This window comes from Geotrypetes seraphini, chromosome 2, assembly GCF_902459505.1.
Source record: "Geotrypetes seraphini chromosome 2, aGeoSer1.1, whole genome shotgun sequence".
Classification (NCBI taxonomy): domain Eukaryota; kingdom Metazoa; phylum Chordata; class Amphibia; order Gymnophiona; family Dermophiidae; genus Geotrypetes; species Geotrypetes seraphini.
In genome coordinates this window covers 478,290,363-478,318,174 of record NC_047085.1, presented here as the reverse complement: position 1 = coordinate 478,318,174, position 27,812 = coordinate 478,290,363, and the positions used below count along the sequence as shown (strand labels likewise).

Genomic DNA, 27,812 nt, shown 5'->3' with positions numbered 1-27,812 from the left:
GCACGTGTTAAAGCCCTAACGTACCTTTGTAAAAGGAGCCCTAAGACTAGTTTTTAGTTTCTTATTCATATAACCAGATATTAATTTATACCACTGGGCGGCCTGATGTCCTAAGAAATCTGTCTGGAAGCATAGGACTGGCAAGCTATACTGATTTTTTAGATTTCGCCAATCAGGGAACCCCTTCTGAATGGCTTGCTTCAACTGCAACCACTTATAAAAAAAATCAAGCATTTTCCCATTTGATAAAACATCATCTAGTGTATGTATACCTGCCTTCATCCAATGCTTCCAGAAGATCCCAGACTCGCCAATTTGAATCTTGGAATTTAGCCATAAGGATTGACACATAGACTTCTCTACTGGAATATCTGTTAAGTTGTTAATAAATTTCAAAGTTTTCTAGGTGTCAAATAAAATACTATTGTTCTTGGTATATCTGGGTAACTTGATACTTAAAGCATGACACAATCGCATTGGAGACATGAGTTGCCATTCCAAGTAAAGCCAGTCCAGAAGATGCTCCATGTGCTCAGGAAGGATCCAATACATACCCTGACGCAGTATATAGGCCTGATGGTATCTATAAAAAGTTGGAAAATTTACCCCACCCACCGCAATTGGTTTTTGTAAAGATACTAAAGCAATTCGAGCAGTTTTACCCAGCCAAATAAATTTGATAAGAATACTATGTAATTTCTTGTAAAAGGACCCCTAAAAAATACTGGTAACATGCCCATTTGGTAGCAAACCACAGGCAAAATCATCATCTTAACAGTTTGGACTCTCCTCCACCAAGTCAGATGTAATGGGTTCCATTTACTTGTCATAATAAAGCCTGCCTGCATCGTGTACAAGGTCTACAGTTTTTTGCTTTGTTTGTTATGGATTCCATTGCTCACACATTTCTGAGACCTTTTGTAATAAGGATTTTACATTTACTCTCATCGTGTCTTCCAACGATTTTTGAATCCAAATACCTAAGTATTTTATACCCTCTTCCTTCCAAAGGAAAGGGAATGATTCAAATAATCCTTTTGCACAGTGTACATTTAGCGGTAGAACCTCTGATTTGCTCCAATTTATTTTGTAAACAGAAAATTTACCAAATCGGTAAATGCGGAATGGTGGATTCAGGATTCTTCAAATGAAGCAAAATATCATCTGCATAAGCAGAGACCTTATATTGCCAACCTGCATAAGGAATACCCTGTATCTTTTTTGCTTGTTTAATAGCCAATAACAAGGGTTCCAGAACAATATAAAAAAACAAAGGAGATAATGGACACCCTTGTCTAACTCTCCTCTCTAGACAAAAACTTTCTGAAAAAGTATTATTAATATATAATCTAGCAAAAGGGGAACTATACAAGGTTTGAATCATTTGTATAAATCCAGAACCAATACCAAACCAAAACATGAAGGTCCATTCCACACGATCAAAGGCCTTCTTTGCATCTAAGGATACAGAGAATGGATCTTCCATGGCTTTAGTTAAATTTAACATATGAAAAGACAGTCTGGTATTGTTTGAAGAATGTCTTTGAGCAACAAACCCCGTTTGGTGCATACCGATAATATAAGGGAGAACCTTGGCCAAGCGTAAAGCCAATAACTTTGCCAGAAGTTTTCCATTTACATTAATCAAAGAAATAGGCCTGTAATTTGAAACCATCATGGGATCTTTATTTGGCTTTGGCAAAACAATAAAGATTATGCCAGAGTACCTGCAATGCAACCTTTAGTTAGTTGAGCCTGATATAAATTTAAAAAGATGAGGTAATAGTGCAATTTGGAATGATTTGTAAAACTCTACAGTGAAACCATCTTCATGGAGCGGATCCAACTCTAAGGGACTTCAACGCTGTTTGAAGTTCTTTCAATGATATAGGCGCCTCAAGAGTTCTTTTTATATGCTCAGCAATTTTTGGTCCCTTGTTGATTAACTTTAAAAACTCTAAACCCTCAAGTTCTTTATTTGAATAAAGCTCAGAATATAAAGTTTTATAATATTTCAAAAATTGTTTTAAGATATTTCCAATTTGAGAATGTTTCACCCTTCTCATCTATGATAGCCACAATTTTTACTTTTCCTTTTTTTATTTTTGCTTTAAGATAATTAGCTAATAATCTTCCTGCTTTATTCAAGCTTCCATTGATGCCTGTTGAGAAAACAAATCTTTTCTAGCCAATTGAGAGGAAATCTCATTGAATTTGCATTTAGCTTTTAAGAGGACTTGGAAAGTAATTTGTTCCATTTTGAGGCCAATTGTAACTCTAATCCTTTAATATTTTGTTCCAAATTAGAAAATTCCATTTTTAGTTGTTTCCTAATGTATATTATTTGCCCCCTCATTGTAGCTTTAAAGGCATCCCACAAGGTTTCTAAAGAGATTTCCTCTGTGGAATTAAGTTGAAAGCATTCATTTTTACTTGAAATTCTTGAATGTGCAAGCAATATATTATTGAATCTCCAAACAGGTCTACTACCCTCTTTTTCAGCAGTTTTAAACTCAATTCAAACCCCACCATGATCTGACAAAATAATTGGATCTATGGTGGCTTTTGTGACCAGCTGTACTAATTTATCTGATACAAAAACATCTATCCGTGAAAATGATTTATAGACATGGGAGCAGAAAGAACATTCCCGAGCATTAAAATGAAGAATACAGTATATATCTTTCAATCCACAGGATTGTACCGGGTTATCCAATCATAATGATTTTAGCATTTTACTGGGTTATTTGTCCAACAATGGATCCATAACGGCATTAAAGTCTCCCATCACTACTAAATTAGAAGCAGCCAGTGGTAGAATCAACTGCTGAAGAGTTTTGAAAAATTCGGCCTGATTTAAATTAGGGGCATAGATGTTGAAAAGCGGAGCTTGGCCACCAGTGACGGTGGCAGCATAATCTCACTGCTCTCCCCTGCCTCACATAATTGAACATTCTGAAGGATTACAAACCATCATTTTTCTCTATTTTTTTGAAGCACGGATATACTAAACCTCAGATATGGCTTCAGGAAAGCAAAATAAGAAAGTTGCTGCTTGTTCATCGTGGGGAGAGGCCAAGCGGTTGAAAGATGATCCCCTTACACCATCTAAGATTCCTTTGCCTAAGGACTCCAACAAACTTTTGGACCAGGTTATAGCAGATCTCCAGATAATAAAAGAACTACTTAAGGAGACTACATCGAGATTAAATGGACTTCAAATTGAGGTTTCTAACTTATCCTATCAAATGGCAGTGAGCAATGCTCGGGTTGAACAGTTAGAACAGAGGGTTGTGGCAGTGGAGGAGACTGCTTGCCAGAGCTGTTTGGATCATAAAACTATTGCCCAGCTGTCTGCTGCTTTGGAGGAGATGGAAAACAGAAGCAGAAGGGAAATCGTCTGGATATTAGGAATCCCTGAGGGTTTGGAAGGAAAAACCCCCATTGCTTTTCTCACTACTTTCATCCCAGAAGTTTTATCCCTGCAATTTCTGGAACCGTTTGAAATTGAGAGAGCACACAGGGTGCCTTCTCGTATTTAGAGAAATCAGAGGGGACCTAGACCAATACTGATTAAAGTATTGCATTTCCAACATGTAATGAAGATTTTTGAGGCTGCCAAAAAAATAAAAACAGTGAAATACAGGATAAGAAGCTTCATTTTCTTCTGGATTTTGCCAGACTGACTGCCTCTGTCATAAAATGAATATTAAAATGCACTATGACTTAATTATACAAGTCTTCAAATTAATTTTAGCTCAATCAACTCGGTAAATGCATAGAAGCTTCAGCAAACAATATTCACTTATGACTATTCTGTCATGTCATTGTATCCTTCTGCATAATCCATAATAAAATGGCGAGGGCCAGCTAAAAACTCTGTCAATTAATAATAATTTTATTTTTATATACCGCCATACCAAAAAGGTTCAAAGCGGTTCACAACAAGAAAAGTTAATATATACAGTGTAAATAAAATAGCATAAAGGTAAAAGCAAGCAGATAAAATTGGAATACATCAATTAAAAGCATAGATAATTTAAAATGGAACGCATTAAGATGCCAACCTATCAAACAGGTGTGTCTTTAACAGTTTTCTGTATAGGTGGAGCTGAATACTCCACAAAACTTCCTATTATAATGTGAACAAAAGTAGATTTTTATACTAAACACCTGTGAACCAGTGGGATTAAATCTGGGCATTGAATGGTCTGCATTTTTTGTGAATGGAGTATTCAGCTCCACCTACACATGGACAGGGCCTATTTGATGGCAATTTTAACTGGCCCTTGCCATTTTGTTTTGGATTACACAGAAAGGTGCAATGGCACGAAGGAATAGTCATAATATTAATTTGAAGTTTTGGGGGTTTTTTGGGTGTGAAACATTTTATTGAGAAGCAAACAGACAGAGAATGCCAATACAACTAAGCAGTATCCAAGAAACAGATCAAATATAGCATATAGGCCAACTCGCAGGTTGGGAGAGGGTAGTGTGAACTAGCACAAGAATACTAATCGATCAAGAAATATAAAAGATACTTACAAAAGATATAGAAATATATAGAAAATATATATAAAAAAATTATATATAGAGAGATAAATATATAGAACTCCCCTCCCCCCAGGGAGTCAATGTGCAAATTGGGGGGGGTATTGTTGGGAGACAGCAGACTTGAAAGAGACTTGGGTGTGCTGGTGGATGCATCACTGAAGCCATCTGCACAGTGCGCAGCAGCCTCGAAAAAAGCCAACAGGATGCTGGGCATCATAAAGAGGGGCATAACAACCAGGACGCGGGAAGTCATCATGCCATTGTATCGAGCGATGGTGCGTCCACATCTGGAATACTGCGTTCAGTATTGGTCGCCGCACTTCAAGAAGGACATGGCGGTACTTGAGAGAGTCCAAAGGAGAGCAACGAAACTGGTAAAAGGGCTGGAACACTGCCCATACGCCGAGAGGTTGGATAGGCTGGGGCTCTTCTCTCTGGAAAAAAGGAGGCTCAGGGGAGATATGATAGAAACCTTCAAGATCATGAGGGGCATAGAGAGGGTGGATAGGGACAGATTCTTCAGACTGAAGGGGACAACAAGTACGAGGGGGCATTCGGAGAAACTGAAGGGAGATAGGTTCAAAACAAATGCAAGGAAGTTTTTTTTCACCCAAAGGGTCGTGGACACTTGGAATGTGCTACCGGAGGAAGTGATCAGGCAGAGTACGGTGCAGGGATTCAAACAGGGATTGGACGGATTCCTGAGGGATAAAGGGATCGTGGGATACTGAGGGAGGAGCTGGGATGTAACACAAGTATAGAAAGCTAACCAGGTAATAAGTATAGAAACCCAACCAGGTCGTGCATGTGCAAGACCAGAGGGTTAGGACTTCGATGGGAAGATAGGACTTCAATGAGAAACCAAGGTGGCAAGGGAGCCCCTTCTGGTGATTCAGACAGGTCGTGACCTGTTTGGGCCGTCGCGGGAGCGGACTGCCGGGCAGGATGGACCTATGGTCTGACCCGGCGGAGGCACTGCTTATGTTCTTATGTTCTTATGCAGCGAGGCCCAGCACCACCCAGGAAAACCTGTGAAAAACCACACTGTCAGTGTACTTCCGTTGTTGTTTGTATCCCCCACAAAACAAAACATAACACCCCCCCCCCCCCGCGACCAACCAAGACGAAACCCCCCCTCCCCACCCCTTCAGTGAATGGAAAAAGAAAAGAGAAAGAGAGAGAGAGAAAGAAGAGGAAGAGAAAGAAAAAGAAAAACACTGAGGCAATCTCATAGGGGAGCAGCAAGAACCTTTTCCCAAAGAGACCTATACAGCTGATGAGGCCCCTCTCACCGCCCCGCAAGACCCCGCAGTTCCCAATGGGCCACATCCCGAAGTACTTGCTGCCATCCCACCAACTCCAGAGGTTCTGCAGCTATCCAGTTACGGATACACCCCGTTTAGCTACGAGAAGGGCAACATAAACAAATCGCCACTGGGCAGCATGAAAGCCTTGTTCCAGAAATTCCGCCTCATGACCCAAAACTAAAATACGATAAGACCACTGGACCGGCACCCCCAGGACCTGGACAAGAAAGTCCAAGACCCCATTCCAGTACCCACCCAAAATCGGGCATTCAATAAGCATATGCAATAGAGTCCCAGGTGCATGCGCACATTTCGTGCAAGTCGTCAAGTCCCATAAGCCAGCCTGCAGCCCCCTAAGTCGGGTAAAGTAGGTACGATGAAGCAATTTAAAACCGAAGTTCCTGCAACTGCGTGCTATGGACCCCCGAGGTGACGTTAGAGAAGCACACCCAAAGCTCCCCCGGGGTAATCTCCCCCATCTCCCCAGACCATTTAGAAGCCAGCTGAGACATCAGAGTGTCCGCCCGCTCTGCCCGCGCAGTCCGGTACCAGAAAGATAAAGAGTTGAGAGCAGATGTGAGAGACAAGAAGTTTGGTCTACCCGTAGAAAAGAGCCACCCTCCGGGCTACTACGAAGGTTGGCCATGTAATAATGCTGCAACTGGAGATAAGCAAAAAGGGGAATGCGAGGTAAGGCCCAGGTAGTACGAAGGGTATCAAGCGAGGGAAAAACAAAAGGGTCAGAACCCACCGAGGACACATGACCCAAACAAAGACGAGAGCCGAACCGCAACACAACGCAACCCTGATGGACCCACTCCGGGGAGGAAGTCGGGGCTATGACCGATCATCTGAAAAGCCCAGTTACCCCGACCCCCGCCAATCTGATGTCGCCACCACTGCAGTGCCCTGCGTAAAGGAGATAGCCAGACTGAGGCAAAACCTGTACGAGGATGGCTCCACAAGGGGCAAATCAAGCAGGCGAACGCTGTCCAAAAGTCAAACAAGCTCCTTGGAGCAAAATGAGTTTCCGCAGTAAAGAGCTCATGAACTCAGAGGAGCAGGGCGGCAACATTATACAAACGAAGGACCGGCAAAGCCAACCCCCCTATCACGGCTCTGGGTAAGCATGCGCCAGTTTATTCGTGCTCTCCTACGATGCCAAATGAAAGATCCGATAAAAGACTGATAAGAGCGTTCATCCGCAGACTTAAGCCATAGAGGGAGCATCTGGAGAGGATAGAGGAGCTTAGGGAGCAAAACCATCTTCACAAGAGCAATTGTACCCGACAAAGAGAGAGGCAAATCTCCCCAGCGATCACAGGAAACCTGCAAAGTTTTCAGCCGATCCGAAATGTTACAGCGGTAAACAGTGGGCCAATCCACACTAAAGAAAATGCCCAAGTATTTAAGTTCCCCACTAGCCCAACGGAATGGGAAATCAGGCATAAGAGGCACACGGGGACGAGACAGGCAAAGCCTCCGATTTGCTGAAATTGATACAGAGATCCGAGAATGCACCAAACATCTCAATAGCGGCAGATAAGCGTGGAATCGATTCTTGAGCCCTGCTCACAACAACATATCATCCGCAAAGAGAGTAATTTTACAGTCCTCAGTACCAACCCGAATGCCAGAAATGTCCGGACAGGTCCGGATTTTGTGAGCTAGAGGCTCCAAGGACAAAATAAATAACAGAGAGGATAAGGGACAACCCCTAATAGAGGGGAAAAGAGGTTGTTCAACACTTATTAATGAGGAGCTGGGCCGTGGGGGACGTATAAAGAAAAGTTATCCACTGATGGAAAGGCCCTGAAATACCAATTTGTTGCACCACCCAGAAAAGATAAGGCCAGTTCACCTTATCAAAGGCCTTTTCTGCATCCAGGCTAGCCAGAAGATCGTCACCCTCTCGGCCCCTACCCTCCCTGAGGGCCACCAACACCCATATGATATTAGAAGAAGCAAAATGACCTGAGACTAAACCAACCTGGTCAGCATGGATCAGGGAGGGAATCACCTGGGCCAGCCTATCTGCCAGAATCGCAGTAAGAAGCTTTATATCTTGGTTCAATAAAGAGATAGGACGGTAGGAGCCCACCAACTCCGTGTCCTTCCCCGGCTTCGGTAGGACCACCACATGAGCGGGACCCTGAGCAGGGAGAACACTTCCTGTATGCTGAAGATCTGCATACATAGCCACCAAGGCTGGGCCTATCTGATCTTTCAGAATTTTATAAAACTCAGGCCCCATCCCATCCGGTCCAGGGGCCTTCGCTAACTTCAACTTCCCCCCTGCGGCATGAATTTCATCACACGAGATGGGTGCATTTAACATACGTAGTTGTTGGTCCGACACCTGAGGTAGGGCAAGATCCTGAAAGAAAGAATCTCGTGCTGCCAGATCATAAGGGCCCGGCCCATAAAGCTCCTGGTAAAAGCGAACAAATTGGTCCCGGATCTCTGTCTCCTCCGTATGAACAGTAAGGTCACTCGCCCGGATATGAGAGATGCGAGTGGCCTTCCGAAAGGGCCTCACCAAATTAGCCAATAATTTACCCGCCTTATTACCCATTTGATACATCCGAAATTTGTATACGTCAATAAGAGACATAGCCCGCTCGGTAAAAAGAGCATCTATTTGTTTACGCAGGCTCAAGTGCTCCATGCGAATAGACTCCAAGGGTTGCGCATGCATAGCAATCTTACACAGGCGCAATTGCCGAGTGAGAGACACCAAGGCCGCATCGCGCTGTCTGTGCTGCTTCACTGTGTAGCAATGATCCACCCCTGTAGAAAGGCCTTGGTGGCCTCCCCGCCCGCATTGGTTTGATAATAAAAATCCCATTCCGTCGAGAGATATGCATGAAAAGTTTTATCCAAATAGAGTGTGGGTTTATGATGCCAAATGCGATCAGGGTCAGGCCTTCGCCAGTGCATAGTGAGGGATACAGCAGCGTGATCACTAAAGGGAACATCAAGGATGTGGGCACCACCCTACCAATGGACTGAGATGGCAGCAGAATATAATCCAATCTAGAATGAGAATGATGCACCCCAGAATAGAATGTAAAATCTACTTCCCCTGGATGATAAGCCCTCCACACATCAATCAGGCCCAACTCGCTCATCAGAAAATTCACGCCAATCCACTCGTTATCTCCCCTCACCACCCTGGGAGGTTTACAGTCTATCGAAGGGTCACTGGTAATGTTAAAATCCCCTGCCAGGATGGGTTCATAATTGGGCAAGGCCAACAGATTTGCCAACACAGTAGAAAAGAAAGAGTGAGCATATACATTAGGGCCATAGATATTGCACAATACCACCGGTTGATCCTGAAGAGTGCCAGCCCAGAGGACGAAATGTTCCTGAGGGTTTACAATAGTCTTATGTTGAACCGCCACCACTGTTTTGTTAATGAGAATAGCAACACCTCTCTGCCTGGAATTATAGGAAGAATAAACAGCTCCCCCACCAAATCCCTCACTAGTTTGGAGTGTTCACTAGAAGTAAGGTGCGTCTCTTGTAGAAAGGCTACCGATACCTTCTCTCTCTTCAGAAAGGACAACACCTTCTTACGTTTGATGGGAGAATGAAGACCATCCACATTAAGGGTGATATAAGTCAAGTCAGCCATAGCCATGAGAACTACAAAGATGAAACAGAAAGGTAGATAGCATAAGGGCAGCCCTGGAGACCTCACAGCCGAGCCCCCAGGGAAAGGAAAGAGAAGAAGACTCCCAGTCGCTAAGAGAAACCCACCCTCCAACCCCCCTCACCCCCCACGAAAACCACCCCGGCCACCAATCCCCCATCACAGATAGCACCCACCACACAGACACAGTCCTTACACCCCAGCTACACCATCCTATGCCCCCCCAACTGCTCCCATCAACCCCCCCCCCGACTCCCAAACAGTCAAGAAAAAGGGACAGAGATAACCAGAAGACCCCAAAAGACACTCCATCCAGGACCCACCAGATCCCTGCCCTGCCCAGCAAAGAAAACCATAGGAGGAAAATCCCCAGCCCCCAACCCCACCCACCCGCTCCCTCCCCCCAACCACCACTCACACACACAGCCCAAATCCAAGTCACAGACAACCCCACACACACTCAGAACCCCCTCTGCAACCCACCCGAAGCTCTACCCTCCCTCCACCCCCCTACCACAAGGGAAACTGCTCACCCCTGAACGAAAGGAGAAGCAGCATACCATCCCATAACCCAATACCCCCCAAGACCAAAGGATTAATTTGGGCCCTCCCCCCAACCCAACCAGTATAACATAGAGAATATAAACAGTGCAAAACAGAAACTGCAAGTCAAAATGACTTGAGACTCAAGTAGGCAAATATACAAACCAGCCCAAAAAACAAGGCACCATCATAGCAGATGGGGTAAGTGGGCCCTTAACAAGGACTCTGCAAATAAGCATGGTATGGAAGCGATAGTAGTATTATTATGATGGCCCCCAATCCAGTGTAGGGCTGGTCAAGACAGCGTGCAAGACAGCACAAAACAGTTGTGGCCAAGCTGATACCCAAATTGGGACACACAACCAGGATAGAAAAGGCACAGAGCCGGCCATGGTCCCCAGAGTTACAGACCGATGAAGTCCCGCAGGGTCAGTCAAAAAGTCAGAAGGATTCTATTCCCAGTCCCCCGCTCACAAGAGAGTAGTCAAGAACCCACAAGAAGCCCCTCAACTGATACAAGATGTACCATCACCAAGCCGCTCAGGGTGCAGCCTCCTCTTGGCGCTCCGCCAGGAAGGCTTGTAGGTCTTCCTTAGTCTCCCACAGTCGGGCCCCCATGGCGGTATGAATCTGGACCCGAGCGGGAAACAAAACAGTGAATTGCAGGCCCCTGTTCCTCAGTTCTGTGCAATATGGGGCCAGCGCCTTGCGTCTCCCCGCGACATCAGCGGAATAATCATTGAAGAGCAAGAGTTTTGCGCCCTCATAGTCCAAGCTTCCAGCCGTATGGAACTGCGCCAAGATTCGGTCCTTCACTGCTGCATTCAGATATCGGACAGTCACCGGTCTTGGGCGCGCCTATGCGATGTACCCGTTCCACCACGCTGCCTCCAGTATCAAGGTGCAAACCCACGTGGTCAGGCAGCCAGCGCTCCATAATGTCTCGCAGTGCCGAATCCTTAACCCACTCTGAAGACCGACCAACCGCAAGTTGTTTCTGCGCCCTCGGTTCTCCTGATCCTCCAGGCGAGAGTGCAAGAGCATACAGGTGGCTTCCAGCTCCCGCACCCAGGTCTCAGTCAGTCCAGCGGCGTCCCCCCGGGCAGAAACCCGTTGTTCCAGGTGAGTGATTTGGGCACCCTGCCTTTCAACGCAGTCTTTCATCTCATCGACTGCCGCCTGAAATCTGGCAAATTTATCATCAATTAATGCCGAGAGATGCCTAGCGAGTTCTTTGATGGCCTCCTCCTGCAGTGTGACAGTAGTGGTAGGAGAGACGCCGGCTGCCGCCATTTTAGGAGAGAGCGTGGTTTGTCTCAGTGTAGTTGGCCGCAAAGACTTTGAGGGCATGGCACAGTTCCCGACACCGTGCCGAGGACAATTCGATCCCACCACCCTGCACAGCGATCACTAAGCTTGCCGTGGAGCCAAAAACAGAACCGAAAAAAAGGGGTAAGCACTGCGGAATTAGAACAGTTAAGCTTGGAAGGGACGGAGCTCAGGCTAGAAGCCTCCGCTCATCTAGGCTTCATCACGTGACCCCAATTTGAAGTTTTAATAATTATACAAGAAACACCAGAATATAATATTTACATTAAGAAAATTCAGTACAGGGGAACTGCACCAGATAACCAAAGGCAGTTTATCCTGAGACGATATCTCAAATGTGGTACCTGTGATTTCAGTACCTGAATGAGCCCATTCTGTACTTCATAATATCTCTTTTGATTTTAATCTTTTTCATATAACAATCTCTCTGGTGTCTTAAGTCATAAGAAATCTGTAAAATTATGTGCAGTTCTAATGTCTAGGGTGGTTCTACTCAATAAGTCTGCATATAAACAATCCATGTTGCTAACCCCACGTATGAAAAAACAAGTTCAGTGCTAACACCAAAATCCCAGGGGCAAAATCCAGGGGCAGAAATGGCTTCACACCTTTCTTGCAATCGTGACTTAGTCCATCTTTAGAAATCTTCATATATATATATATATATATATATATATATATATATATATATATATATATATATATATATTTCTTTCAGTTTTTGTTAGGTTCTATTTTATATCTGGCAATGGTTTTTTTTTGTTGTTGCTTTTAAATTCAGACATACATCATAATTCCAACTCACTTTATCTAAACTATGCCCCTGGGAACACTTACACACAGATCACATAAAAGGAGGAGAACATTGTCCATGAAGGTAATTTTTACATGTGCGTGTCTCAAATAAGGAGAAAGAACCAAGAGAGGATGTCTTCCTTTGCACTACACATCTCAGTTCAAGTTTGAGCCACATGGTACAGGAACTCCAGAGACAGTGGTTTCATCTCAAATCTCAAGAGACCATAAGATTGTTGAATTTTCTGCATCACAAAACTCAAACTTGAGCTAGGACCAGATGTTCAAAGGAAGACCTGGTTTGGCAGCAGTGCAATGCAGAAGGGCACACAGTCCAATGTGCCAGGGTACAATTCCTAGGTGATCTGGTGCCCAGGATTTGTCAAGTCTTGTTATAAAATATATGCTTAAGTACCAATTCTTGAAGCAACAAGAAAGTTGACCCTGGTCCTTCCACAAAAGGAACGCAACCAAAAAACATAACATAAGAACATAAGCAGTGCCTCCGCCGGGTCAGACCATAGGTCCATCCTGCCCAGCAGTCCGCTCCCGCGGCGGCCCAAACAGGTCACGACCTGTCTGAATCACCAGAAGGGGCTCCCTTGCCACCTTGGTTTCTCATTGAAGTCCTATCTTCCCATCGAAGTCCTAACCCTCCGGTCTTGCACATGCACGACCTGGTTGGGTTTCTATACTTATTACCTGGTTAGCTTTCTATACTTGTGTTACATCCCAGCACCTCCCTCAGTATCCCACGATCCCTTTATCCCTCAGGAATCCGTCCAATCCCTGTTTGAATCCCTGTACCGTACTCTGCCTGATCACTTCCTCCGGTAGCGCATTCCAAGTGTCCACGACCCTTTGGGTGAAAAAAAACTTCCTTGCATTTGTTTTGAACCTATCTCCCTTCAGTTTCTCCGAATGCCCCCTCGTACTTGTTATCCCCTTCAGTCTGAAGAATCTGTCCCTATCCACCCTCTCTATGCCCCTCATGATCTTGAAGGTCTCTATCATATCTCCCCTGAGCCTCCTTTTTTCCAGAGAGAAGAGCCCCAGCCTATCCAACCTCTCAGCGTATGGGCAGTGTTCCAGCCCTCTTACCAGTTTCGTTGCTCTCCTTTGGACTCTCTCAAGTACTGCCATGTCCTTCTTGAGGTGCGGCGACCAATACTGAACACAGTATTCCAGATGTGGACGCACCATCGCTCGATACAATGGCATGATGACTTCCCGCGTCCTGGTTGTTATGCCCCTCTTTATGATGCCCAGCATCCTGTTGGCTTTTTTCGAGGCTGCTGCGCACTGTGCAGATGGCTTCAGTGATGCATCCACCAGCACACCCAAGTCTCTCTCAAGTCTGCTGTCTCCCAACAATGCCCCCCCCCAATTTGTAGTTGAACAACGGGTTCTTTTTCCCTATATGCATGACCTTGCATTTTTCCACGTTAAAGCGCATTTGCCATTTGTTTGCCCTGTCTTCCAGCTTGTCCAGGTCCCTTTGCAGGGACAAAACACTTGTGGAGAGCTGATGTCCAAGATGAGGCTTTATTAGAACAAATAAATAATCCACATAAAAATGTTTAGGGCCTGAACCACTGGAAACATTTGAGAGGTATGTTTCCCATATGTTTCCAGTGGTTCAGGCCCTAGACATTTTTATGTGGATTGTTTATTTGTTCTAATAAAGCCTCATCTTGGACATCAACTCTTTAAGTACCAATTCTTACCAGCAAATACTTAACACAGTTTCTTTTTTACCTTGGAGTAGAAGTGACGGCTATCAGTTTTCTGATGGGTTATTTTAAAAAGGCATATAGGTGCATACATTGCCTTTATTTAAAAAAAGAAAGTGCATAAGTATCTTCCTAGCATAGGAACTGTGTTATAAAATTATCCTCATAATATGTTGAATGAAATGTGAGACTTTTGCATAAACATTGCCCTAATCAACTTAATTCATTATCTTCTTAAACACAGATATTCGCATAGATTGGGAGATGTACAATCAAGACGAAGATGATACTAAGTTGCTAGACCTCCTGGTGTTTTATGGAGATCCTTTTCCTCTTAAAGATATAGATGGAAATGAGATTATTAAATGCAGCAGTTATTCATCTGAAAGCGAAGACTCTGATATAAGCTGGGATAGAATCCCTAGTAGTACAGAAAGTCGCTCTTCCCTTTCACACCCAACTGATGAAGTAAGTCCATTCCTAGCTTAATATCATATGGCTACTTGTTCTCAGGGATATTCAGTAGCTTATCCACATGCAGATATGTCTTTTAGCAGATGATTAAGAGATATACTGTAGTATCTATAATAATAAAATGCTAGCCGTGCATGCGCACTCATACCTGCGTAATCTGTGATCCGTGATCCGTAGGTCCGTGGCTAACACTCCCTCTCTTGCAGACCGCGGTCATGCCGGCTCTGGCTCACTTTCCCGATCGTGTGCCTCCATAAATCCTGTTCAAAACCCCCTCTCCAGATTAAACTGCTGTTGTGAGGACAGAGGAGCCGCGGCACCTTTTCAAACCCTCCCCAGCACTGCCGCCATCGTTCGTAAGTTTTTAAAGTCCTGAAAAGCCGTCGGCCGTGAAGTATGCAGGCGGCATACTTCACGGTCGATGGCTTTTCAAGACACCCCCAGCACCACCGCCATCGTTAGTAAGTTTTGGGGGTTTTTTTTTAAACCTGGTGGTCCAGCGGTATCCCTACCTCGCTCTTGCGGCTGCCAACGCTGGAGGGAGCTTTGTTGTTAAGGCCTGGCTTCTTCGGGCAGCAGCAGCATTTAAAATTCGCTGCTGTTGCCGGCTTCAGGCCTTCCTCTCTGGCGGATCCTGCCTACTTCCTGTTTTCATGAAGACAGGACCTGCCAGAAAGGAAGACCTGAAGCCAGCAACAGCAATGAATTGTGAATGCTGCTGCTGCCCGATGAAGTTCAAGGAGGAAAGGGAGCAGAGGAGGAGAGAATGGCTTGGAGGGAAGAAGACATGGCAGGGCAGGCAGGGAAGGAGGAAGGTATGCCAGACCAAGGGAAAAAGGAAGGGGGAAAGGAAGGAGGAGATGCCACATGGAACAGAGAGAGAGAGAGAGGGCGGACACTGGATGGAAAGAGAAGAGAGGGCAGTGAATGGAAGGGGCAAAACAGTGGGTGAACAGTAGATAAAAGGGGTGAGAGAGGGAGACAGACACAATGGAAGTGTGGGGAGAGGAGGGACAGCCGTTGAATGGAAGTCTGAGCGACAGGGGGAGCAGACGTTGTTAAGAAGTGGGGAGAGAAAGAAAGACAGATAGTGGGAGGGAGGGAGACAGAAAGCCAGGGGCAGGGAGAGAGACAGAAAGAAAGAAAGACAGCGGCAGAGAGAGACAGAAAGAAAGAAAGACAGACAAACATATATTCTAGCACCCGTTAATGTAACAGGCTTAAAGACTATTTGATTGTAATAAAGTGATAAACTAGTGCCTATTTTCTTATACATTATTTTAGGGAGTTTGAAGCAAAAAAAAAAAAAAAACCCAAATACTGAACATGATGAAGCACAATATCCATATATCTTGTTGATGTTGCTAAAAATAGGCAATTAAAATATATAGATAATTTACTTTTGCAGGATGTATATTGGCTGCATATCACCATTATATGGATAAGTTGAGGCTATGAACCTCCCAGAACGCTCTGGCCCTTGCTCAAGATCTATTGAGATAATATGACTGTATATTGACTTATATGGCTAAATTGGATCTTTATATCAGTCCAGCATATTTTTTTTAAACCACTTACACATTTCATTATCTGGTCTTGGTTTAATGATGTTCTAGGTTTGGGGGATTTAAAATTTTATTTCAGCTTTCAACACCTCCCACATTGCCAGTGGAGTATAGTGCCTCCTTCAGTTTTTCCTTCTACAAGCAAACTGTGTAGAGGTGTTTCTGATCTGATCTGCTTAATTTTTAATTTTTTCATCGAAAGTTTTGAGGGTTTTTTGGGTGGCTGTGGTGCCCTGAGACCTCTTACCTAGGAGTTCTCTGCTTGGGAAAGGATGCAAGCTCTGCGGGGCCAGACTGCAGCTTCACAGATCAAACCTTCGGTGGACCTGTAGAACCAGCCTGCTGTGTGCCACTTCAGAGCTTGGGGTCCTTTCCCCTGGGAGCCAGCTTGCTTTCTGAATTTTTCAGAGGCTTAAGTACAGGCTGAAGGAGCCCTGAGTAAGAACCCTTGGGGTATCAGGGTACCAGCTGCATACTTACCGCCCCCATCATGCATCTGGGTTCCGTGGGGGTGAAATCTCAGTTGGGGGTCCATCTGACTAGTAGCCCAAAGATTTCAAGGTTTGGAGTCATTTGAAGAAGTTTCTGAGGCAGAAAGTCCTTTCCATTCACTTCAGCTGCAGGGAAAAGCTGACAAGTAGACACTTCACAGAATTGTAAGTACAACGTGGGTGGTGGTGGTCTGAAAAAGCCTTTTCTGAAGGTTTCTAAGGGTAGAGTTCAGGTTTCCCACCTCTAAAACCCCTATTTTCAATTTTTTTGTTTCTTAATTGTCTCCATTTGCCATTTATGCTGCTAGTTTTATGGCAGCAGCCATTTTGGATTTTAAACAATCTTTTTTTCTAAAGCTTCTATGTGCCTTAAAACCCCTCGATTTTTGCAAAACTCGACAGGGATGGACTCCTCAACATGTGCCAACATGAATTCATGTGTCAGTTGTGCTTGATTGCCAAGTAAAGTGGCGCATGTGAGGAAGGGGCGGGCACTTCGGGCTTACCCCCCTCTGTGCCTTCCAGGACTAGGGAACCATCCTGGTTCCGGGAGATGGGGAGAAAATCCCACCTGGCACCTAAAACTAGCAACAGCGCAAAACTTAGGTGCCTGGAGTCTGTGGTACCCATGAAAGCCACGCCAGAGGTTCATCAGGAGCAGCTATTGCCCTGTACAGGGGCTCTCTCCAGAATTTGTCCATCTCTTGAGGAGAGCATTTTTAACGGACTCGGGCTGTGTTGCGCAGAGTACACACTGCAGTGTTTTTATGGAGCGTCTTCACTCATAGAAGTAAGTAATTGGTTCCCAGTGCCAGCGACCTCTCAGACCCTGACTAGTTCAGTTTGAGGTCAGATTCCATGCTTCTTTTAGCTCAGGGCACTGGCTCAGTCCTGGATGACTCCAGTTCCATTTATGGTTCCATCAAGCAGGATGCTTCTGTGGCCCTCGATCAGGGTGATGACCCCAACATAAGCCATCTGTTTACGTTGCTTTTGGTTCACCATTTTATTATGTATGTGGTCATGAAATTGAAACTAGAAGTATAGTCTTTCACTTCTCAGTGTACAGTCATGAGCTGCTCCAAAACTCGGACCTCCTTTTTTTTAGCGTACCAGGACATCACTGTTCTGGTCACAAAGCAGTGGGAGACCCCCTGAAGGCTCTTTAAAATGGCAAAAGCTATGTCCAGGCTTTATCCCATGGCCCCAGATTTTTTTTTTTTTCAGTTTTAAACTTTATTTTATTCAACAAAATGAAAAACAATACACAGGCAAAATGCCAACAGCAAATCAACAATCTCCCATAAAAAACACCCCCCCCCCCAACCGAGTGACATAGCATAATTCAAAAACAAAAGAGGAATAAAAAATCAGGTAAAAAACAAAACATATGCAATATTCAAAAAAGACCCCTCCAGTAGCCATACCTAGACCAAATACGATGAAACGCACCACAGGTGTCATTGTTCAAAGCAGTCAACTTGGACATCAAATAAATTTGATCTACCTTATGCAAAAGATCAGAACGAGTAGGCAAATAAGTACGTTTCCAAATAAGTGGCCACGCAGAGTCTAGCCGCCGTAGCAACCAGGGCCACAAAGTGGGTCTGATCGCTATCCAGGCTCCCCAAAGGATAATTAAGTAAAAACACTTCCATGCGCAATAATATGGGTATGTGTAATACATCAATCACCAGTTGTTGAACCATCCTCCAAAAAGGTACAATCTTAATACAATCCCACCAGACATGCCCAAAAGTGCCTAGACCTCCACAGTTACGCCAGCAGCGCCCATCTCCACAATGATAGAAACGGTACAACTTTTCTGGCGTAAGGTACCACTGAAATAACATCTTATAACCCTGCTCAACTAAGGGGGATGCTAAAGAAACCCTGAGTAAAGTACCATAAAGGCGGTCCCATTGCTGAAAATCAAAGGTCTTACCCAACAAGGTTTCCCACCGATGTTCATATGTGCGAGCCTGAGGCCTGGTGTATAAAAGAGCCTTATACAAACGGGAAATAAGGCCCACTCCAGATCCCATCCTAAAGACTTGAAGAAAGGCAGAATCCGCCCCTTCCCATTCAGGAATCACCCTCTTTTTCAGAAAGTCCCGAAGCTGAGCATAAGCGAAAAAATCCGTCGCTGGTAGGTCATATAAAGACTGTAATGCAGCAAAGGGGATCAAGTCTCCACCCAATACTAATTGACCCAGCACCCGGAGACCCTCCAATTCCCAGCGTTGAAAAATCCCAGTATCTCTAGCAGGCAAAAAACCAGGGGCAAATCTAATGGGAGTGGCATAAAAATAACGCTGACGCGGAAACCAAGTCCGTCGGACCTGGCACCAAGCCTGCAGAGTACACACCATCCCATAGGAAGCCCCGTTCTGCAAATCCCGAAGGATCTCAAAAGGTAGCCAAGGCAGGGCTGCTAATGGATAAGTCGGCTGCAGGGCCTGTTCTAAAGATACCCAGCGTTGAGAGGGATAAGCCCAATGGAATAACACCTGCAGTTGGGCCGCATAATAATATGTGATAAAATCATTCCCCCATGTAACCTGTCCCAATACATACGTTCCCTCCGCACCCTAGGCGGTTTATGTGTCCAAATATAAGTAAGAACTGTTTAGGAATTGAGAGAGGCAGGCAGGAAAACAAATATAAAAAACGAGGCAACACATTCATACGCAAAGCACTAATCCTACCCATCCAAGATAACCGTAAACCTTCCCAGCGATCCAGATCCGCAAAAACAGTCCGCAACAACGGAGGGTAATTCACTTCGAAAAGATCAGAGAGCTTTCGAGATATACGAACACCAAGGTACCTAATAGACTTAGCCGCCCATCGGAACGAAAAAGTGGCACGTAAGTCAGCTACCAATGAGTCCGGAAGCGAAACATTAAGCAATTCAGATTTGTCAATGTTAACTTTAAAGCCGGCCACCGCTCCGAATAGGTTCAAAACACGAAGCACCACGGTCAAAGACTGAAGCGGGCGAGTCAATGTAAACAAAATGTCATCAGCATACAATGAGATCTTATGTTCTTCACCACCCACCACAATCCCCTGAATATCCGCATGTGCGCGAATAACGGCTGCTAAAGGTTCCAAAACCAACGCAAAAATCAGTGGTGACAAGGGGCAGCCCTGTCTGGTACCTCGACGAATCGAAAAAGAGGCGGTATATCTCCCATTAACCCTTAAGCAAGCCTCCGGGTCAGTATACAATAAAGTCACCCAATGTAAAAAAGCCCCCGAAATGCCCATCCGCTTCAAAACCGCTAGCATAAATGGCCAATAAACTCTATCAAAGGCTTTTTCAGCATCTACTGATAATAAAATAGCTGGAACAGAATACTGATGGGCCACTCCAATAAGATCTAACACTTTTCTAATGTTGTCACCAGGTTGCCTCCCTGAAATAAAGCCACATTGATCACCATGAACTAGGGAAGACAAAAAACGTTGCAAACGGACTGCCAAAATACGGGTAAACAGCTTATAATCAACTCCTAACAACAAAATAGGACGGTAAGACCCACAAAGGAGGGGATCCCTACCAGGTTTAAGAAGAAGAGAGACCGCTGCCTGCCGGAACGAGTATGGCAAACACTCCTCTTCCAAAAAAGAATTAAACAACCGCGTAAGAGGGTCAACTATATAGGTCTCCATTTTCTTATAAAATAAAGGCAAGAAACCATCAACACCCGGAGCCTTAGAAGTGGCTAAATGACGTATAGCTGCCACCACCTCAGCGGGCTGAATAGGGGAAGAAAGCCAGTCCGCATCAACCTCCACCAAACGAGGCAGAGTTACACCAGAAAGAAAAGTATCAATCTCCCCCTCCGTAGCTTCAGACTCTGGAGAGTACAATAGCTGATAAAAAGACAAAAACGCCTGATGAATAGCCGCATCATCTGCGCAAAGCTGTCCCGACGCATTACGAATCTGTGTGATGGAATGCTGCGCCTGCGTTTGCCTAAGCTGTGTAGCTAGCAAGCGGCCTGCCCTACCACCCCATTCAAAAAACCGTTATTTCCGCCGTTGTAGGGCCCAAGCCATTCCCTCTAAATCAAGCTCCTGTAAATCCCTTCGACACGCCGCCAGTGTCACACCACCAGCCACCGACGGGGCTCTTTTATGAGCATTTTCCAATCGCCAGAGACGGGTTAATAACTCCAACCTGCGAGCAACCCGACAGTGATTGCGATACGACCCTCTCGAGATACAACAACCACGAAGAGTGGCTTTAAAACTTTCCCATAGCACAGCTACACTAATGCCGGCCATATCATTAAAAACAAAAAAACTCTTTAACATCAGTCTCCAACAGAGATAAAGTAGTGAGATCTTTCAACAAAAAATCATTCAAACGCCACAGTCGACGACCACTCCTATCCAAGCCAACCTGTAACTCCAAGGTCAGGGGAGCATGATCAGACCACACACGGGGTTCGATACGGGAGTCTAAGACACGCGGAAGAACAACACTAGGCAGCATCCACATATCAATCCTGGTATACGAATCATGCTTTGACGAATAGAAAGTATAATCCCGATCACCTGGGTGTAAATAGCGCCACACATCTATCAAATCCTGCCGATGAAGAAAGCGCAAAAAAGCCCGTCTATCACCTCTAGCATAACGGATGGAAGAATTAGAATTATCTTGAGGATAGCAGGTATTATCTGAGGATAGCAGGTAAGATTAAAGTCCCCTCCCATGAGGAGAGTACCCTCAGCATGATCCAACAGCACACGTTCTAACAAAGTAAAGAAAGCCCCCTGACCAACATTAGGTGCATAGATATTCAATAAGCTATATAAGTGGCCATCCAACTCAGCTTTGACCAGAATGTAGCGTCCCTCAACATCCCGCACAACCTCTCTCAATACTACCTGGATATGTTTATGAATTAAAATACCCACCCCCTGAGTTTTTTTCCGGATCTTATTAGAGGAAAGAAAAACATGAAGATAACTTTTATGGGCAAGCAATTTCTCATAATGGGACTGAAAATGGGTCTCCTGAATAAATCCAACAGCAATATTCAGGCGACTCAATTCCTTAAACAACAGGCGTCGTTTTTGTGGAGTATTCAAACCATGAACATTATAAGACAACAAAGTAAGCTTATCCATTCATACAGTAAAAAGAAGAGCACAGCAACGCCAGACCCTTACCACATTCCAGAACACCCAAATCATCCAACCCACTCAATCGCACCCCTAAAGAAAACAGTACACAAACACACTCCCAAACATCCACACTCAATAGCACTCGGCCACAACCCATCCCACCACCCCAACACCCCCCCAACCCCCCATCAACACCCCACATGGTCCAGCTACCAAAGCACCTGGAAACCACGGTACAGGAAGTGTAGAAGAACAGCTCCAAAGAGGACCCCCAATACAAACCCATAAAACAACCCCCGCAGAAGAAATCACACTGCAAAAATAAACATACACATCACAAGAACTCAGGAACAAATCCCACATATGCAAGAGTTCAATGAGATGAAGATGAAGCTGCTTCCAAAGGACGACGAGCAGCAGCCGACTTAGCCACTCTCTGCCAGCCTAGCCCTCGTACAGATTTGGTAGCAGGAGACCTCTGTGGAAGCGGAGCCATCTCCGAGGCCGACATCATCCCCGCCTCCACCAATCGAGACTGAACATCAGCCACAGTTATCGCTGAGTAGTTCTTGCCTGCATGAGTAAAGGCCAGCCCAATAGGATAGAGCCAGCGATACCGAACATTGTGCTCCTGCAATATTCGGGTACAGTCTCGATACGTGCGACGGCGGGCCAAAGTTGCCGGAGCCACATCAGGATAAACATCAATGTCCGCGTCCTCCCATTTAACAGCTCCTCCAGAAAGCCGCACCGCCCTCAGCACATGCTCCTTATCCATATAGCGATGAAAACAAGCCACCACATCAAGGGGGCGGTTGGCATCACGAGGGCCAGGGATGCGATGGGCCCTATCAAGCAAAGGTTTCCCCACTTCCACAGGTAAGCCAGCAGCCTCTAGAGCTTGAATGCAAATATGATCAATCACTTCCATGCAACGAGAATCAGAGACAGTGTCAGGCACACCCCGAAAGCGAAGGTTGCTACGCCTGGAACGATTCTCCAAGTCTTCCAGCTTTAGGGTGCTTACATCAGCTTGCTCCTCCAGCGTTGCAATCCTGCCCTTCAGCTGGGTCAACTCAGCACTATGAGCCTCCACAGCAACTTCCGCCTCTCCCACGTGATTCCCAATCTCACCCACCTCACGCTTCAAGTCAGCAACGACGCTATGGATATCAGCCCGAACCGCTGAGAGTTCAGTCTTCAGTTCCTGGAACCAGCCACGCATCTCCTGTTGAAAGGTCGGCAACGCGGCATCAAAAAGTGAGCCCACCGCAACCGCGGCCGAGTCATGCGCCATTTTGGAAATAGCTTTAGCCGGCCCGTTCGAGAGCGGCAACGAAAAAGTCTTAATGTCAGTTTGTTTCTTCCGCGTCGCCATCAAAACCCTGCAGGCTAGCTCCACAAACAAGCAGAGGGAAGTGAAATGTGCAGGCACTCAAAATCGCGCAAAGGTAGCAAAAAACAGCACCGGGGTCCATGGAGCTATCACTCTAGGCTGCCATTAGCCACGATGACGTCACTTCCCTCCCCATGGCCCCAGATTTTCAGCAACTGTTTGATCAATCGAAGGTGAACTCAGCAATGACTCAAATTACTAAGCATACAGCCCTTTCTAGCTAAAGGATGTGCAGGATCGCAGGGTGGAGGGCAGACCAGTAATGGACTTGATGGCTTATGCCAGGAACTCAAAAGTAACATGCTTCTTCAGTCAAAGAGCAGACCCAGGAAGCTTAGGACTGGATGTGTTAATTCAACCCTGGACAAGCCGGGATCTCCTTTATGTCTTCCCTCCTTGGCCCATGGTGGGCTGAGTCATATTCAGGATCATGGCTCACCCAGGTCTTGTGATTTTAGTAGCCCCGGACTGGCCTCACCATCCGTGGTATGCAGACCTCATACATCTTAAGTAGGACAGTCTTCTCAGGGACCAGTTCCCTTGGAGAATCCCCAGCGCTTTGGTCTTATGGGATTGCTCTTAAGCACAAGGCCCTAGTTCAAAGAGGCTATTCATAGTCATTTATACTCTCTTGCATGCTAATAAGTTCTCTACTATGGTGGCCTATGCCAAGTCTTGGAAAGCTTTTCAACAGTGATCTGACAGAGACCAAGTGAAGCCTCTACGAGCTCCCATTCCAATGGTCCTTGCCTTTCTGAAGGCCAGTCTGGAGAAAGACCTGATAGTGGCTTCCCTCAAGGTACAAGTGGCAGGCCTTTTATGCTTCAGGGCACAAAGTGGTTTAGTTTCACTTACACCTCATCCAGACATAACTAGATTTCTAAGAGGTGTGCTCTATTTAAGACTTCTATTGTGTCACTATTTTCCAAAGTGGAACCTTAACACATTTTTGAAGGGCCTTACTAAAGCCCCTTTTAAGTCACTCAAAGATGCATCCCTTTTGGACCTTATGGTCAAGGCAGTGTTCCTAGTGGCGATCATCTCAGCAAGACATATTTCAGAACTGTAAACTCTCTCTTGTAGAGAACCCTTTCTCAGGATCACGAAGGTGGGAGTGACCCTCCATGCTGTTCCTTCCTTCCTTCTGAAAGTTGTTTCCAATTTCCATGTCAACCAAGAGGTTCTTCTGCCTGCTTTTCAACCTACGGGGTCGGATAAGCAGGATAGAATATTACAGAAACTGAATGTGTGAAGTGTCTTACTTCACTACTTAGAAAGGACCAATGATTTTTATATGTCTGACCATCTGTTTGTACTTACTAGACAGTCTAGGCATGGAAAGCCAGCATCCAAAGCCTCTATTGCCAGATGGATTTGCATGGCCATCTCGTCAACATACACCATCTGTGGAAAGCAGCTGCCACTTTCTATCAGGGTGCACTCAACCATAAATGTTGCAACTTCATGGGCAAAGTCTCAGTCGGTCCCTTCAGCTGAAATTTGTAGGGCAGCTACTTGATCTTCTCTTCATACCTTTACAAGGTTTTACAGAGTGGATGTGGCAGCTTGAGAGGACATCACTTTTGGGGCCTTGGTGTTGCGGGCAGGCTCTTTTGTCCCACCTTAGATGTTGCCACTGCTTTGATATGTCACCTAACGTAAAGACTCCTGAGGAGATGTGACAGAATGGAAGATTATGTTCTTACCTTTATTAATCTTCTTTCTGTTAATCTCAGGAGTCTGTACAGCCCATCCTCTGTTTCCTCGGTTACATCTGCCTTTCTGCCTTAGATATTTCTTAATTCCAGGCCTGAAATTCTTCTACTGCCAGCCAGATGGCCATGTATAAAATTGTCCTGTATATGTAAGTGCATTATTCAGCCTCTGGCTCCTTTGATGTTAGTGCTTGTTGAACACAGCAGGTTGGTAATTGTTGCAGATATGTTTTGCATGTTTTTGCTGTTTATTACTAATTGTTCCTTTATAAGCTGCAGAGCAGAAAAGAACTGTATAATATCAGAAGGGAAGATCCCTGTACCCCTTCTACTTTGTCTTTTATTCTAGTGGTGATCAATTGCTTTGGGACATAACTGAAGGGGACACTATACTCCACTGGCAATGTGGGAGGTGCTGAAAGATTTGAGTATCACACGTATGCAAGATCCAGTTCGCGGGTTTGGATTGAACACTTAACAGACTCCTGAGAAGGTTAACAGAAAGATTAACAAAGGTAAGAACCTAATCTTCCATTTTCACAATAAGATTAATGGCTCATATCTGCTAAATTGCAAGAATGTCTTCTGTTCCTTGCACAAGACTAACTTCACATACTCTTTGCTGTTAACTTGTGGTCATTTTTTTCCCATGTACCATATTTTTCGCTCCATAAGAGCACTTTTTTCCACCCAAAAGTGGGTGAAAATGTCAGTGCATCTTATGCAGTGAAGATACAAATTTTTACCCCCCCCCCCGGTACCTTTTTAAATACCCTCCCCTCCTCCTCTTCCTACCATCAAACCGGTATCTGAGCTTGCCCACCACCAAAACCCACAGTCTTCCTTCTTCGGTCCCCCGACCACATCTGACACAACTTCTCTCCCTCGCAAGCATCCCGCATTTGCCGGAAACAGGAAGCTGCGTCAAAAGAGGACAAGACTTGTTGAAGGCGATCTCCAGTGGGAAACCAGAGTTGGGGGACGGGAGAAGTTCCTATGGCGCTCATGTACGAGCCTCTCTGTGAGCACCTACGTACCCTAGGGTCCACCTTCTATTCTCTTCATTAAAACATTCAGCACAGTTGCTCTTGCTGTCTGCCTGGGCTGATGCAGCTAATGCCCTTGCTGACGTGCACGGGCCGGCAGCATCAAATTCAGGGGATACCTGATCTACTGGGCATGTGCGTGGTGACCTGCACCTGCAGCATGTGGAGGTCGCCAGTAGATCGGAAAAGAAGCAGATGTATGATTACTGAACAGACAGGCAAACAGGAGAACACCTCACCTTAGAGTATAGGTAAATAACAAGAAGACATGGGGGGGTTTAAAAAGGTACAAGGGGATTTTAAAAGGTAATGGATTTAGAGGAGCAAAACAAGAAAAAAAACATTCTGCACCCTGTCCCCCCTCCCTGCCAGGCTCTGTGCCTTGTCCAGGCCTACCACTAGACCACCAGAGGAGGGACAGAGTACAGAGCCTGGCAAGGAGGGGGGACAGGGTGCAGAATGTTTTTTTTTCTTGTTTTCCTCCTCTAAATCTAGAGTGCATCTTATGGTCAGGTGCGTCTTATATAGCAAAAAATACGGTACCTTGTTTTGTTTGGAAAACTTGATGACATCTTTGTCACAATAATTATAATTTTTTTTATTCTTTTAATACTTGGAATAACAGGAAGAAGATGAATTTGGAAAAATCGGAGACATGATAAATGAAAATAAATTAATTACAGTAATTCTGCGAGTTCATGAAGGTGTTCTCGCAGACTATCCTTACTATTTATCTCCTAGACAGATCGTAAGTAGTTTTTTAATTTGCTAAAACAAATTAAATGTGCTTTTATAACATTCAACATATTCAAGAATAGGCATCAACAAAATTGAGTTTAATTTTTACAAGATGTATTTATGTTTTGATAAAAGGAATGAAAATCAAGATATTGCCATCTCATTTTTTAAATAGAATATCATTTGGCAAGATATACAGTAGACTTTCATTAATCAGTGATTTCATATTTTTAATACTCAACTGGGACAAAGCCTTGGGAGCTTATTAGAGCCATCATCTCTTATCATCTTATTACACTCCCTGGTAATCTCACAACTCGATTATTGTAACTCCCTATATCAAGGCATTACTCAAAAAGAACAAAGACTACAAATTATTCAAAACACTGCAGTAAAATTAATATACAAAGCTAAAAAAATTTGACCATGTTATGCCCCTAATGATAAAATCACACTGGCTACCAATCACACCCAGAATCACATAAAATTCTACTATTTACATTTAAAACTAAAACTGCACACACTCTATCCTTCATTGACAGACTTCTCATCCCCTATCACTCTCCAAGAATCCTTCTAAATATCCCTTCACTACAACATACTTTCTATGACTCCATCAGGAAAAAAATATTTTCACTTAGAGCACCAACTCTCTGGAACTCATTTACGTGCATTTACGTGAAGAGACCCATATTGACAGATTTTAAATAAACTTTAAAACTTTCTTATTTACAAATGCCTACAATATATAATTCCACCTAAGGAACAAAATGACCAAAGGAAGAGAATCCTCCCCCCCCCCTTATAAACTATGGGGGTAATAATTTTTAAAAAAACGTCTAAAAAGTGTCCTAAATGGCTACTTTGACGATCAAAAAGCCTGATCGTCCAAGTACCCATAACCAAAGCTGTTTTTTAGACGTATCTAAAAACAGCTTAGGCCTTTCCCCTGTCTCTAAACACATAGAGAGAAAAGAGGTGTGTTTAGAAGAGGGGAAAGGGCGGGCAGTGGGCGGGAGATGGGCCGACCTACACCTAGGCGTACAACAGGTATAACCAATACACTTAGACCTTTTTCACTTAGACGAAATAAAACCAGGTCTAAGTGCCGAAAAAGGGGCCACTGAGCTGATGGCCGCTGGCGCCATCAGTTCAGCGGCCCGGCAACCTAACCATTGTGGCAGGAGAGATGCCTCATCTCCCCTACCGCGATGCCATCACTCTTCTACCCGAACTGCCGCGACCCGTGGCAGTTCGGGTAGAGGAGTGATGGCATCGCGGTAGGGGAGATGAGACATCTCTCCTGCCGCGATGCATCACTCC

At 44.9% G+C, this 27,812-nt stretch overlaps 1 protein-coding gene across 3 annotated transcripts in view; it reads left to right on the top strand.

Moving 5' to 3' along the window:
* DLEC1 (DLEC1 cilia and flagella associated protein) overlaps nt 1-27,812 on the top strand; it is a 386,841-nt gene that overhangs the window by 286,002 nt on the left and 73,027 nt on the right. For all 3 annotated transcript variants that reach the window (XM_033931738.1, XM_033931737.1, XM_033931739.1), the window contains 2 exons: nt 14,164-14,387; nt 26,377-26,499. In XM_033931738.1, the coding sequence (XP_033787629.1) occupies nt 14,164-14,387; nt 26,377-26,499 (347 nt within the window). The remainder of the gene's footprint in view (nt 1-14,163; nt 14,388-26,376; nt 26,500-27,812) is intronic.